The 16,615-nt window shown below is 35.6% G+C and overlaps 1 protein-coding gene across 1 annotated transcript in view; it reads right to left on the bottom strand.

Annotated features, from left to right (window-relative positions):
- Positions 1–16,615, bottom strand: part of REXO5 (RNA exonuclease 5) — an 83,289-nt gene that overhangs the window by 45,238 nt on the left and 21,436 nt on the right. The window contains exons 5-12 of the mRNA XM_053694343.1: positions 16,395–16,497; positions 14,116–14,268; positions 12,346–12,434; positions 8,497–8,612; positions 8,157–8,295; positions 5,671–5,765; positions 3,898–4,000; positions 2,396–2,559 (exon numbers count right to left, since the gene is read on the bottom strand). Of these exons, the coding sequence (XP_053550318.1) occupies positions 2,396–2,559; positions 3,898–4,000; positions 5,671–5,765; positions 8,157–8,295; positions 8,497–8,612; positions 12,346–12,434; positions 14,116–14,268; positions 16,395–16,497 (962 nt within the window). The remainder of the gene's footprint in view (positions 1–2,395; positions 2,560–3,897; positions 4,001–5,670; positions 5,766–8,156; positions 8,296–8,496; positions 8,613–12,345; positions 12,435–14,115; positions 14,269–16,394; positions 16,498–16,615) is intronic.

The raw sequence follows: 16,615 nt of genomic DNA, 5'->3' as shown, positions 1-16,615 counted from the left end.
AAATGGATAACATTCTTGTAAAACTGCTGCCATCTAGTGCTCTTGCAAATGGATAACATTCTTGTAAAACTGCTGCCCTCTAGTGTTCTTGCAAATGGATAACATTCTTGTAAAACTGCTGCCATCTAGTGCTCTTGCAAATGGGTAACATTCTTGTAAAACTGCTGCCATCTAGTGCTCTTGCAAATGGATAACATTCTTGTAAAACTGCTGCCATCTAGTGCTCTTGCAAATGGATAACATTCTTGTAAAACTGCTGCCATCTAGTGTTCTTGCAAATGGATAACATTCTTGTAAAACTGCTGCCATCTAGTGCTCTTGCAAATGGATAACATTCTTGTAAAACTGCTGCCATCTAGTGCTCTTGCAAATGGATAACATTCTTGTAAAACTGCTGCCATCTAGTGTTCTTGCAAATGGATAACATTCTTGTAAAACTGCTGCCCTCTAGTGCTCTTGCAAATGGATAACATTCTTGTAAAACTGCTGTTCTCTAGTGTTCTTGCAAATGGATAACATTCTTGTAAAACTGCTGCCCTCTAGTGCTCTTGCAAATGGATAACATTCTTGTAAAACTGCTGCCCTCTAGTGCTCTTGCAAATGGATAACATTCTTGTATAACTGCTGCCATCTAGTGCTCTTGCAAATGGGTAACATTCTTGTAAAACTGCTGCCATCTAGTGCTCTTGCAAATGGATAACATTCTTGTAAAACTGCTGCCATCTAGTGCTCTTGCAAATGGGTAACATTCTTGTAAAACTGCTGCCATCTAGTGCTCTTGCAAATGGATATCATTCTTGTAAAACTGCTGCCATCTAGTGCTCTTGCAAATGGATAACATTCTTGTAAAACTGCTGCCATCTAGTGCTCTTGCAAATGGATAACATTCTTGTAAAACTGCTGCCCTCTAGTGTTCTTGCAAATGGATAACATTCTTGTAAAACTGCTGCCATCTAGTGCTCTTGCAAATGGGTAACATTCTTGTAAAACTGCTGCCATCTAGTGCTCTTGCAAATGGATAACATTCTTGTAAAACTGCTGCCATCTAGTGCTCTTGCAAATGGATAACATTCTTGTAAAACTGCTGCCATCTAGTGCTCTTGCAAATGGGTAACATTCTTGTAAAACTGCTGCCCTCTAGTGTTCTTGCAAATGGATAACATTCTTGTAAAACTGCTGCCCTCTAGTGCTCTTGCAAATGGATAACATTCTTGTAAAACTGCTGCCATCTAGTGCTCATGCAAATGTATAACATTCTTGTAAAACTGCTGCCCTCTAGTGCTCTTGCAAATGTATAACATTCTTGTAAAACTGCTGCCATCTAGTGCTCTTGCAAATGGATAACATAAACTGCTGCCCTCTAGTGCTCTTGCAAATGGATAACATTCTTGTAAAACTGCTGCCCTCTAGTGTTCTTGCAAATGGATAACATTCTTGTAAAACTGCTGCCATCTAGTGCTCTTGCAAATGTATAACATTCTTGTAAAACTGCTGCCATCTAGTGCTCTTGCAAATGGATAACATTCTTGTAAAACTGCTGCCCTCTAGTGTTCTTGCAAATGGATAACATTCTTGTAAAACTGCTGCCCTCTAGTGCTCTTGCAAATAGATAACATTCTTGTAAAACTGCTGCCCTCTAGTGCTCTTGCAAATGGATAACATTCTTGTAAAACTGCTGCCCTCTAGTGCTCTTGCAAATGGATAACATTCTTGTAAAACTGCTGCCATCTAGTGCTCTTGCAAATGGATAACATTCTTGTAAAACTGCTGCCATCTAGTGCTCTTGCAAATGGATAACATTCTTGTAAAACTGCTGCCATATAGTGCTCTTGCAAATGAATAACATTCTTGTAAAACTGCTGCCATCTAGTGCTCATGCAAATGGATAACATTCTTGTAAAACTGCTGCCATCTAGTGCTCTTGCAAATGGATAACATTCTTGTAAAACTGCTGCCATCTAGTGCTCTTGCATATGGATAACATTCTTGTAAAACTGCTGCTATCTAGTGCTCTTGCAAATGAATAACATTATTGTAAAACTGCTGCCCTCTAGTGCTCTTGCAAATGGATAACATTCTTGTAAAACTGCTGCCCTCTAGTGCTCTTGCAAATGGATAACATTCTTGTAAAACTGCTGCCATATAGTGCTCCAGAAATGGGCCGGCTCCTAAGCTTACATACCTGCTTTTCAACAAACAATACCAAAAAAACAAAGAAAATTTGATAACAGAAGTTAGAGAGTTGTTTAAAACCACATGCTCTATCTGAATTGTGAAAGTTTATGTTGTGACCCCCTTGTTGCTTTAAAACAAAATGATTTTACCACGTTCAGATAGAGCAGTTTCACATGCATGTCTGTTACATATATCCAGTAATAATTGTGCACTACAATACCTGAGCTGCGTATCCATTTCATGTTCCTTTAAAATAGTTTCCAACGGATGAACATGTCCATTCTGCTGTAAGACGGGGATTTCCTCTGCAGCGGTCACGGAGCCGTTACATTTATTAGGTTTGTTATTTTTTCTAAGAACCCTCTGCAGATTAAGCTGCGCCACCTGCAATATCACGAGAAATAGATTTAATGTACCAGGTGGTACCGTGATCTGAAGCCTAGAAATTGCATTTATTCTGCAGCTGTTTAAAGGATATTGCTAGAACTTGGTGCAATCTTAAAGGGACATAATACTCATATGCTAAATCACTTGAAACTGATGCAGTATAACTGTAAAAAGCTGACAGGAAAATATCACCTGAGCATCTCTATGTAAAAAAGGAAGATATTTTACCTCACAATTTCCTCAGCTCAGCAGAGTAAGTTCTGTGTAAAAAGTTATACTCAGCTGCTCCCAGCTGCAGGTAAAAAAAAAAATGAAGAAATGAACAGCAGCCAATCAGCATCAGCAGTGCTGAAGTCATGAACTCTTTTACTGTGATCTCATGAGATTTGACTTAACGCTCATGAGATTTCATAGTAAGCTTCCTTTACCTGATTGGTGAAATAATATGAGAGTTCACGAGGCTCATCCTTTCAGCTGTCCCAGGACAGACACACTAAAATGCTGCTTAGAAATCCTTTACAATGGGAGGTGGCTACTGAGGAACTTTTGAGGTAAAATATCTTTCTTTTTTACATAGAGATGTTCAGGAGATATTTTCTAGTCAGCTTTTTACAGCTATGCTGCATCACTTTCAAGTGTTTAAACATTTGGGTATTATGGCCCTTTAACATTTGTTTGGTAAGGAACTTGGCTTCTGAGTCTGATAGCTGATTGTGCAAACTCTTTATTTCTTTGTATTACTAAATTATACTGACAATGAGAAGAAATAACTAAGGACCTGAGAGAGGCCGGAAACTTTGTCTTAACGGGACAAATGTTACCCCTTTAATGTGTTTGCAATGATCAGTTTTACCTGCTAGAGTGTACTGAATTGTCTGCAAACAGCACCTTCACCTTGATTTTGTCATTTGAAATAGCTGTTTGCCTGTTGAAACCACCACCTATACTGAAAACATAAATACTGCAGTATTTTCTGTAAAATGTATACAGGAGGCAGCAGCATAAATGGCTAAATGTAGCCACCAATAAGCAAGCGCTACCCATTATAGCTACATTTAGAATTATGACATCAGAGAGGCATTAATCCAAATACTGCATAGACTCAGGGTGGGGTTTTAGTTAAAAGGACACTGTACTTAAAAAGTATATTATGTCTATGAAATGACTTTGCCATACAAATATTACTTTAGTTAACCCCACCGCTGCTGATTACAGATTGATCCATAATGATATTTATTTTATGTTAATGTCGGCTTCAACCCTAAATAAAAAACAACAAAACTGAATACAGACTTCTATTGTTGTTTATTCCAAAAGAATATAAAGTGCACCAACCTTCTTGGGTCCCTGGTCAATAAAGTACCGAGCCAAATCTAGTGCAGCTTTTGCATCCTCTGCCGGGTCATGTCCAATGACATTTTCACATTGAATTTCTCTCCTAAAACACACAGAATAAAATACAGACGAGAATCAATTCACCCGTCCGCAGTGTCTGTAACAGTGATGCACTTAAAAGAACAGTTAAAGGGGCAGCCTACTTGAAAATGTTATTGTTTAAAAAGATAGATAAAAAGATAAATAATCCCTTTATTTACCATTTCCCAGTTTTGCACAACCAACACAGTTATAATAATACACTTTTTACCTCTGTGATTACCTTGTGATTGCCTCTGCAGACTGCCCCCTTATCTGACAGACTTGCATTTTAGCCAATCAGTGCTCTCTCTTTAATACAGGAGAGAGCACAATGTTATCTATATGGTACACATAAACTAGCAGTGTCTAACTGTGGAAAAACTGTCAAAATGCACTGAGATAAGGTGCAGCCTTCTAGGGCTTAGAAATTATAATATAAGACTAACTAGGTTTAGCTTTTAGCAAAGAATAACAAATAAACAATGCAAATTTGATTATAAAAGTAAATTGGAAGGTTATTTAAAATTGCATGCCCTATCTGAATTATAAAAATTTAATTTTGACTTGACTGTCCCTTTAAGTAAAAATTTAAACTTTCATGATTCAGATAGAACACACAATTTTAAACAACTTTTCAATTCACTTCCATTATCTAAATGTACACAATATTTTTATATGCACACTTTCCGAGGCACCAGCTCCTACTGAGCATGTGCAAGATTTATAGGATATAGGTATCAATATTTTGTGATTGGCCGATAGCTGTCACATGATGCATTACAAAGGAAGATGTAACTAACTAACTGAAATTTGTTAGAAAAAAAAAATCTAGTACTCATTTGAAATTCAAACTAAGTGCGTTTGCATTGTCTTTTTATTGTGCTATTCTACGGTGTTTAGTGTTTCTTTAAAAGGCATATGAAACCCAAACATTCTCCTTCACGACTTAGACAGAGAATACGATTTGAAACTATTTTCCAATTTATTTCTATTGTCAAACTTGGTTCATGATCTTTTGTAGCCTTTGTTGAAGGAACAGTAACGCATTTACATTGGGTGAACCAATCACAAGAGTCAACCTAGATATGCTTTTCAACAAAAGGATGTCAAGTGAACAAAGCAAATGAGATTATAGAAGTAAATATGGAGTTTAGTTACATACCTATTTCACATATATTTATAGTTTATATAGTAAAGTTTTAAAATCTGTGATCATAAATACACTGCTATATGCAACATACCAAGTATAACGTTAATTTACATGAAAGCCAGGATTAAACTTTCACGATTTCTACAAGAGGATAATGAGGTAAGTTTGGGAGCGTGCACATCTTGAGCACTATATGGAAGTTGTATTTGCACCTTTATATACATAATTCTCAAAACACGTGCACACTCGTGAGCTTCAGTATACTCTCATGCAAAGGAACTAAGTTTTAACCCAAGCAGACCAATCGAAATAGGTCAATTTCTATATATTGCACGTCATTTGTATCTCCACGTGATCCTGAACTAAAGAGAACACGCGGGATACAGAACGCACAATTCCATCCTTAGTAATTCCCCTGAGGAACCTCCCCTCTTCCCTCTGATCTTACTGTTTGTTCAAGCAAAACTAGATAATATTATTTACTTATAAATGGGAAAACCTACTGTTTATAACTCGCAAATTTCATATAGATCGTTACGTACCCTAAAACCGCTTCAGTCAGGAATTTTAGTCTAAACTTCCTTTCAAATTCTCTGGCATAAAGCAAAGCTGTGTCAATAACATTCATATGGATCATCTGCAAAAGAAAGCAGAAATAAAACTTATATAAAATAGTATGCACACATAGGATGTAAAAAAAATAATTATGATATATATAACTTCTTTTTTCTTTTTTTTTTTTATTAAGCATGCTTTGGCTGTAAAATATATTTAAAGGGACAGTTTCCTCAAAATTTGTATCCCCTTTAATTTGTTCCCAATGATCCACGTTACCTGCTGGAGTGCATTCAATTGGTTACAAGTATTTCCATTACCCTTATATTGGCATTTGAAATAGTTGATTTAGACTGTGGTATCCCCACCTATTCTGAAAATTTCTGGCCTTAGGTCCAAGCTATAGATAAGCTGTGTAAACACAGCCAGCAGAATAAAGATAAGGTAATAAAATGTTAATTTTCCATTGTTCTTGGTTCTTGATTGGTTTATGAACAGATGTAAGATAAAGAAGCAGGTATATGTACACAATGTGATAAAGTAATGAGATCTGATTATACCTACAGATATAAGATAAAGAAGCAGGTATATGTACACAGTGTGATACAGTAATGAGATCTGATTATACCTACAGATATAAGATAAAGACACATGTATAGGTACACAATGTGATAAAGTAATGAGATCTGATTATACCTACAGATATAAGATAAAGAAGCATGTATATGTACACAATGTGATAAAGTAATGAGATCTGATTATACCTACAGATATAAGATAAAGAAGCAGGTATATGTACATAATGTGATACAGTAATGAGATCGGATTATACCTACAGATATAATATAAAGACACATGTATATGTACACAGTGTGATAAAGTAATGAGATCTGATTATACCTACAGATATAAGATAAAGACATGTATATGTACACAATGTGATAATGTAATGAGATCTGATTATACCTACAGATATAAGATACAGATATGTATATGTACACAGTGTGATACAGTAATGAGATCTGATTATACCTACAGATATAAGATAAATACACATGTATATGTACACAGTGTGATAAAGTAATGAGATCTGATTATACCTACAGATATAAGATAAAGACACATGTATATGTACACAGTGTGATAAAGTAATGAGATCTGATTATACCTACAGATATAAGATACAGACACATGTATATGTACACAGTGTGATAAAGTAATGAGATCTGATTATACCTACAGATATAAGATAAAGACACATGTATATGTACACAGTGTGATAAAGTAATGAGATCTGATTATACCTACAGATATAAGATACAGACACATGTATATGTACACAATGTGATACAGTAATGAGATCTGATTATACCTACAGATATAAGATACAGACATGTATATGTACACAGTGTGATAAAGTAATGAGATCTGATTATACCTACAGATATAAGATACAGACACGTGTATATGTACACAATGTGATAAAGTAATGAGATCTGATTATACCTACAGATATAAGATACAGACACGTGTATATGTACACAATGTGATAAAGTAATGAGATCTGATTATACCTACAAGCTCAACCCATTTTATTAGGTTGTGGCTTCAAAACACAATATCAGCTCATTCATATACACAAATAAGCCTTAAAAAGCAAATCTCATACATTTTATACTCTGCAACTGGTAAAAAAAGTAATTGGAAACACATTAAGGGAAAAACTATTTTATAGTATACTGTCCCTTTAAATGTGTTTTATATTTCCACTTTCTTAAAATGTTAAGAAAGGAAATAATGATAGTTTTCACAATTGCTATATTATAAAAATACAGGAAGCAGATACATAAAGGTTAGAATTTACTATTGATGAGAATATTTTGTTAATTTCTTTATTTAAACTGAAATCCTTAATAAAAATAATATTAAAAAAAAAATAATAAAATTTAACAAGAGAAATATGAAGGTCAATATGGAGGGTAATATACCTATCTCCCAACATTTGCTGAATGATTTCTCAGGATGTGGGAGGTTACAAGATTGAGCGCAATGGCCTACTGGAACTTTGTGGGCAGGGTGTTTATGGGCGTGCTTAAAAGGTCAGTGGGTGTGTCTGTACAAGACTTGGTTTGGGATTGGTCAGTCCCTTAAAACCAAGACACAGAGGGGCTTTAGGTGAAAAGTGTGCCATACCTCCCAACCTGTGAAAATCCTGCAGGATGCGCGACGGTTGGGAGATATGAATATACAATGAATATTACCCACCACTGCAAATTTTAATAACATAAGTTTTGAATTTATTAAAAACTTGTATTTTATTTATAGATCTCTTAAAATAGAGTGACCAATATATAATAAGCATATATAAAAAATACTTCTATGTCTCTTTAAATAGGTGTCTTTGGTGCTAGAACAGACATACATTACTTAAAGGCCTGAAACACTCTTTAGCACCACTAAATACAGTACTTACCTGCAAAGCCCACAAGTCGTTGTTTAACGAGTGGCCGACCAGGACAGCGTCGGGGGGCAGAAGGGTCTTGATCTTATCTTGAACTTCCTTCAGTTTGGTTTTGACTGGATTTAGAAGCTTCTTTGTAATCCCAGAGAATCTATATAGGCAAGAAATAACGCCAAAATTGTAAAACCACAAACGTGTTTGATCCCATATAGGGGAAAATAAAAGGATCTCTGTACTCTACCATTTTTAGACCTTATATAAAGGCACAAAGTGAAGCGTGACCTATAATATCATTGTCTGCACATTTTACAGCAATTTGTACCTTTGTATACAACAGTTGTATGGGCAATACCTGGTCATGTAATTCTGTATGGGATTATCCGGCTTCACCAGCTCGTCCATGATACAGCGGCCGCTGGCATCTACCAATGAGATTCGGGTAAGCTCACTTCCTTTATCTGTCAGGCACTGCAAAATAAGATTATGTTTAACCCGAGATATTTAGGAGAGTTTTGGAAATAAATATTGTGAATAAAATAAAGTTATTAAAATAAATCATCTAACTCAAAATGTAATCTGCCTTAAAATGCTTAGTAAAAATACAAACTATGCACTACAAACCCTGCAACCCTAATATTAAAAGGGACAGTTTACTGTAAAATAGTTTTTCCATGAATTTGTTCCCCATAATTTGGTATACCAGCTGCAGCGTATAAAATGTATGATAAATTGCTCATTTATGGGGGTTTTTTTGCAAAAGAAATAGCTGGATTTGCTCTTTCAAACCACAGCCTATCAAAATAGGCTAAGCTTGCAGACAGATCAGATCTCATTATCTTATCACTCAATGCTTTCCTTTCTTATCTCTGTACAATACTTAGAAAGAACAATTGAAAATTAATGTTTTAGCGCTTTATCTCTTCCACCTCCCACTGAGTGTAATTTCTTCTGCTGGCTATGTTTACATAGTTATACCTAGGTATAGAAACTTTCAGTATAAGTAGGGATATTACAGGCTAAAATCAGATATGTTAAATCCTAATATAAAGGCTAAGGAGCTATTTGTAAACAACTGAATACACTCCAGCAGGTAAAATGGATTATTTGGAACAAATTAAAGGAGAGAAAGTTTTGGGGTAAACCGTCCCTTTAAGCTTTGTGGTGAATTCTTCTAGATTATTAATGATGAATTATAAAGCAACAAAAGAAACACAATATCCTGAAGAGATCTGCACTGATAATCCTGCATCATGAAATGCGTCATGCTACCAATAAATGCGCTGCATGTTTTTAAACGAATAAACTAATAAAGTTATTTCGAATGATGTATCCCAAGTACATGTTGCTATGACAACAAAATAAAACGTATATGAGTGTAATGTGTCGTACTAAAGGAGTTGTAGTCTGACAAAAGTTGCTGGGAGTTTAAAGACGCAAATGTGTAACAGCCGCACATCACTGAGTTGTTCCATTTGTTTTGTAATAAAGGGACATGAAACCCGAATTGTTTCTCTCATGATTCAGGGGGAACTTGCATTTTTAATCAGCTTTCCAGTTTAATTCTATTATTTAATTTTCTTCTCTTGATATCCATTGTTGAAAAGCATACATACGTAGGTTAAGGAGCAGCAATGCATTACTGGATGCTAGCTGCCAATTGGTTTTTAAATGTTGCCACCAATCAGCAAGCGCTACCCAGGTGCTGAACCAAAAATGGGCAGGATCCTAAGTTTACATTCCAGCCTTCTCAAATAAATATATCAAGAGAACAAAGAAAAATTAACAATAGGAGAAAATTAGAAAGTTTCTTAGAATTGCTGCTCTATCTGAATCATAAAAGTTTATTTTTAAAGTGTCCCTTTAATCATGAAAGAAACAATTTAGGTTTCACATTCCTTTAAAGTTATACCGATCCAGTTTATATGATGTGTTAGTGCCCTCTTGTGGTTATTTCTTGTTCATCTTTGATATTTTTTTTAAAAATTTTAATTTATTTTATGAAAACCATAACTAAATTACAATAAAGGTAGGGAATACAATACCAATAACTGTAAAATGAGAAAGAGAACAGAGGGGTGGCCTCGTGTAGAACCACCAAGCTTTATATTGATAAGTTATATAGCAGAGCCAAATGGGTACTCACATTGATTTAGAGCACCCTAATTTGCTAATAGATGCAGACTGATATAAAAGGGCGTATCAGCTCACCCTCTCGAAAAGACTTCCAGCCAGGTACACCTCTGAAAGAACAGAGATAACAAGAGAACATCACATGTGCAGATCAACTAAACTATTATAATATAGATGATAGGAATGCCAAATAGGTACTCACATTTCGAAACAGCACACCTCAAGGTGTTCCCGGCAAGTTGGTGCATATGCAGGTTATACAAATGTATATCCACAAATGGACAATAGGATATAAAGTGTTACCACCAGAAGGTTGTTGTTTTGAATTTTAGTATTGTTTTTGTTAAACACCATTTTTAATCCAACTCAAGTCTGGTGGAAACACCTTATATCCTATTGTCCATTTGTGTATATACATTTGTAAAACCTGCATATACGCCCCTAACATCATATCAGTCTGTGTCTACTAGCACATAGGTGTGCGGTTTCGAAATGCGAGTACCTATTTGGCATTCCTATCATCTTTATTATAATAGTTTGGTTGATCTGCACATGTGATGTTCTCTTGTCATCTCTGTTCTTTCAGAGGTGTACCTGGCTGGAAGTCTTTTCGAGAGGGTGAGCTGATACGCCCTTTAATATCAGTCTGCATCTATTAGCAAATTAGGGTGCTCTAAATCAATGTGAGTACCCATTTGCCTCTGCTATATAACTTATCAATATAAAGCTTGGTGGTTCTACACGAGGCCACCCCTCTGTTCTCTCTCATTTTACAGCTAATCTGGTTCCATCTGCGAGGAGGAGTGCAGCCAACATCTTTTTGAGGATATACAAATCAATTGTTTGGACAATTCATCATACTAACCTTAGTTTTGGGACTCCAGTACAATTGTGTGTATACTGTATACTATATATTGCTACAGGTGTAGCTTAGAAAATAAGTTACTATTGTTTTTATAGTAGAATTCTCACATATACGTTAATTGTAGACAGCACACGCGCCCCCTCTGTTCTTAAACCTTTCATATATACAATACCAATAACTAATGCTTATAAACTAATTCGCTACAATTTTATTTGTACTATTCAAAACCAATAAAATGTCAGTAAATATTTTTTAAAAAAAAGACAGTCTACATCTGAATTTTTATTGTTTAAAAAGATAGATAATCCCTTTATTACCCATTTCCCAGTTTTGCATAACCAACACTGTTATATTAATATACTTTTTACCTCTGCAATTACTTTGTATCTAAGCATCTGCAGAATGCCACCTTATTTCAGTTATTTTGACAGACATGCATTTTAGCCAATCAGTGCTGACTCATAGGTAAATCCACGTGCGTAAGCACGTTATCTATATGACACACGTGAACTAACGCCCTCTAGTTGTGAAAAACTGTCAAATGCATTCAGATAAGAGGCAGTCTTCAAGGGCATATGACCTACTTAGGTTTTTAACTAAGAATACCAAGAGAACAAAGCAAAATTGATGATTATTATTATTATTATCGGTTATTTGTAGAGCGCCAACAGATTCCGCAGCGCTAATGATAAAAGTCAATTGGAAAGTTGTTTAAAATTACACGCCCTATCTGAATCATGAAAGTTTTTTTGACTAGACTGTCCCTTTAATTTGAGTAAAATGCCAGCCAAGGAATGACTGAATTAACTTCTGTAAAGAATATAAAAAGGAAGATGTATAGATTACAACTGTCACACATTTTGCTGGAAAGCCCAGAAATAGGACATCAGTCTGCAGTCAGTTTATTGCCTTTAATACCTAGCTTATAAAGTATAACTGTGCTACTGTGATGACTGCCGCAGGATTAGCTGTGCTGAATACAAGCTTGTACCCCACCAGTATTCTGCATCTAATATGGCTTCTGAGTGAAGGCGACTTTCCTTTAATAAAGATGGACTGACTATACACCCAGGTAATGGTTTCAATATGCAAACTGCTGGTGGTATGCAATGGTACATTAGGTAGGAAGAATAGAGGTACATTACTGAAAAAACCAAAAGGATAACCATTTTTATGTTTTGTAACTCAGGTAATTATGTTACGTACCATTTCACAGTCCAGGCCAAAAAGCGGGCTGCTGTCAGTTACCTCCCCCGAGAAACCAGTGGGCACACAGTTTGCTGAATCCAATGATCCTACACGATTACAAAGGAGTCGTTACATTTAATACTGATGTCTCTCAAACAAAGTTTACAATACTAAAAATTATTATATATAAAATGCCTCCGTCTTTAGATCCTGAGGGCTATTTGTAATAAAAACATGACAGACCTTTTACAAATATCATCATCATTATTATTATAATTAATCTTTAATATAATAGACCTATATTTAACACTGAGTGGACTAGTAGTTAGTACCAATCCCAGATTAACCAGAGACCACCACAGCTCACTGATAACTGGAGCGCTGCAGACAACATTTTGAGAACTTCTGATATACTGGTTCCTTCATTTTGAACCAACGACAGACATAAAACTTAAAATGAAACTTTAATGGTTCAGACAGAGAGTACAGTCCGTTAAACGGTTAAAGCACAAAAAATGCTCAGTGTAGTTCTCCTTAGCCTGTCTTATGCAATAACACAAAGTGCAGCCTCGTATAGCCCCAGAGCAGAGAACTTGCCTGCAGTACATCAGTCTCAGCCCATCCATAAGGAAAGTCCCAAAATACCAGACAATTCTCTTATGAAGGAAGTTTTTTTTTTTAGTTAACCACAGGATGTACGTTTTGGCCTATTTGTGCTTTATCAGTGAAACTTTAATTTTAACTTGAGTGTCCCTCCGCCTCTTTGTACTGGGTGCCGCCATCTTGGATCTCGGGTATTCTCACAGCCAGTGACAGAAGCAGGTCACACTCACAGATCAGTAATTGTGCCTATTTGTTTACAGCTGTATCATTAGCTTGTAGTTAGTGTGCATGATACCCTGTGTCAGTTGTACATTTTTTACACAGTTTTACAGTTACACTAAATATATTTATAAAACACTCAGCAATAATATAGAGCAATGCAGCCCCAGCACAAATGCACAGCTCCTGCTTTGTATCCTTTACCCTAACCTGAAGCACATTATACAGCTGTCAGAAAGTTGACGGCCTCATTGATATCTAAATGCAAAGTGCCTCTGTCACAGTACGTGACATTACCTGAGCTCCAAGATGGCCGCCCCCAGTACAGAGAGGCGGAGCTTCACTATCTGGAGAACAGAAGAACTGATTTTTAAAGAGCTTCAGGAACAGGATGAAATAAATAACACAGTTAGTAGTTACTATTCTTTTGTAGTTGTTCACAGCAGTGTAATGTCCCTTTAAGCTAAAATGAGCTAATATTAAGTTTTTTTATATATTTGTTACAGAAATTATCATTAAATCAATTAAAGCTAAATTATGCAGTTCATTTGTGCTTTGACAGCTTAAAGGGACTTAAAAACACAAACCTTTTCTTTCATGATTTTCATAGAGCAAACAAACTTCCAATTTACTTCTATTATACATTTAGCTTCAATTACTTGGTGTAATCTGTTGAAGAAGCAGCAAGGCCCTACTGGGAGCTAGTTGAACACATTGGTAAGCCAATCACAAGGCATATATGTGAAGCTACCAATCAGCAGCTAGCTCCCGAGCCTATCTAGGTATGCTTTTCAACAAAGGATACCAAGAGAACAAAGCAAATTAGCTAAAAGAAGTAAATTGAACGTTGCTTAAAATGGTATTGAATTGTGAAAGAAAGCTATTTACAATATCAGTCACATAGGAGCTATTTCATGATACGATCCCTCACTCAGATCAGGAATGGCTATAAGAGTATACATTTACCTGCTAAAGGATAATCATTTGTTCTTATCTCCTCTTCAGTCAGCAGATACCTGGTAAGGCCGCACTTTTCTGTCCCATACTTATCAATAACAGGGTCCAGCGTGCGTTTGTATTTAGCTGGTGATTGTTCAGCCATCGCCACATCAGGGGAATCTACAAAATAAACAAGATGATCTCAGTTTTACGGCTTTCATCCATACCTCCTTATAGCCTGATTTAAACATTCTAAAGGATACTTTGTATGAAGAATTACTGATCTAAAGTGTAGAACATTTTTAGATTCATAAAAATCTAGAAATAAATGGTTAATGCTCTGAATAAAATTAGTAAAAGGGCCATTATAGCTGAAAAATGACACTCTTTAAAAAGCATTAGAGCACTTCATTTTAAGACTGTCAAACCTACACTAAATCTAGGTAGGCTCATATACCAATCTCTAAGCCCTCTTATCTGAATGCATTTGACAGTTTTTCACAGCTAGAGGGCGTTAGTTTATGTGTTTCATACAGATAACACTGTGCTCACGCACGTGAAGTTATTTATGAGTCAGCAGTAATTGCCTGCAACACAAGTCTGTCAAAAGATCTGAGATAAGGGGGCAGTCTGCAGAGGCTCAGATACAAGGTAATTACAGAGGTAAAAAGTATATTTCTATAACCTTATGCAATACTGGGGAATGGGTAATAAAGAGATTATCTATCTTTTTAATCAATAACATTTTTGGTGTTTACTATCCCTTTAAAGCCCTTTGCAGACTTTTTTTCCCCTAACACCTGAGACCTCAGGTTAAAAACTCTGAGTTAAAGATATCGCTTGGGAGTAGCAGAGAAGGCCACTGAGCTAATAAGCAACGCTAATCGTATTACCCAGCCAATCACCAGAGGTGTCTGTTTGGGACCTACAGTTCCCTCCTGGGGTCCCAAGTGTCACTTTAACTATGTGCTTAACCCATTTTCATGGGTTAAACACATACATTTGCAGGGTGACTATTGCTAAAATGACATTCTCTAATAAACATGTTTTATCCTTCAATGTCCCTTTAGGAACACTGCAAAAAATCTAAACATAAATTGTCCTTTACAAATACAACTTTTATACCCACTTGAATTTACAAACACAGAATATCATTAACTATTTATTGACCCCTTGCCTGCCACAGAGATTTACATCCTTTACTGGTAGCACAAGTTTTATCACATCCAGGCGTAGTAGTCTTATTAAGTGAATAAGCCGATAAAGTGATAACCAACCAAAAACGGAACTTATTTATATTGTTACACTATACAGTTTATTGTTTATTAATACATTTTAAAGGGATATGAAATCCCAAATGTTACTTTCGCGAGTCAGAAAGAGCATGCAATTTTAAACACTTTTCTAATTTACTTATATGATCAAATTTTCTTCGTTCTCTTGGAATCTTTTGTTGAAAAGCAGTGACATAAGCTCAGGAGCCGGCAGCAGTTTTGCAAGAATGTTATACATTTGCAAGCCCACTAGAGGGCAGCACTATTTCCTGCTATGTAGTGTTCCAGACACCTACCTAGGTATCTCTTCAACACAGAATATCATGAGAACAAAGCAAAGCTGATAACAGAAGTTAAACGGACACTCAAGTCAAAATTAAACTTTCATTATTCAGATAGAGCAGCAATTTTAAACAACTTTCCAATTTACTTCCATTAACAAAATGTGCACAGTCTTTTTATATTTACACTTTTTGAGTCACCAGCTCCTACTGAGCATATGCAAGAATAAACGTGTATGCATTTGTGATTGGCTGATGGCTGTCACATGGTACGTGTATGCATTTGTGATTGGCTGATGGCTGTCACATGGTACAGGGGGAGTGGAAATAAACATAACTTTTAAAATTATCAGAAAAAAATCTTCTACTCATTTGAAGTATTTGAAGTTCAGACTAAGTGCTATTGCATTGTCTTGTTATCTTGCATTTGTTGATTATGCAACTCTACTGTGTTGACTGGTGCTTTAAGTGGAAAGTTTTTTTTAAAAATGCTATGAGCTGTCTGTTTCACAAAAAGAAAATGTTGGGGTTTCAAATCCCTTTAATAGGAGACATTATGCTTTTATATATATATATATAAAAATATAAAAAGTAGTTAAAATCTACCAAACTTAAACAATTTCATATATATGAATTATACATATATCACTGTGAAATAAAAGGCAAGCAAATCTTATGAGGCCAGACATATCAGCAGAGCAGGTTTTGTCATTACAAGCAGTGAGAGAAGTTTCCTGCTGGGAGATTTTACCTTTTATGTTTTTTGGCAAATTATGCGGATTTAACTCTTTTGTGTCTGAGATACCAAATAACGATGCCATCAAATCACAAGGAGACGGTGACAAAACAAATCGCTGCACGAGATAAAAGAGAAAACACAAAAGAGAGACAGGAAATTACTACAAATGTTTAATTATATATTATTTATAACTGTTATATTTATTACACATCTGATACGCATCATCCCTCCAG

The sequence above is a fragment of the Bombina bombina genome, chromosome 11 (assembly GCF_027579735.1).
Source record: "Bombina bombina isolate aBomBom1 chromosome 11, aBomBom1.pri, whole genome shotgun sequence".
NCBI lineage: Eukaryota > Metazoa > Chordata > Amphibia > Anura > Bombinatoridae > Bombina > Bombina bombina.
Note: the sequence above shows the minus strand (reverse complement) of the source record. Positions and strands in the feature narration are given on the sequence as shown.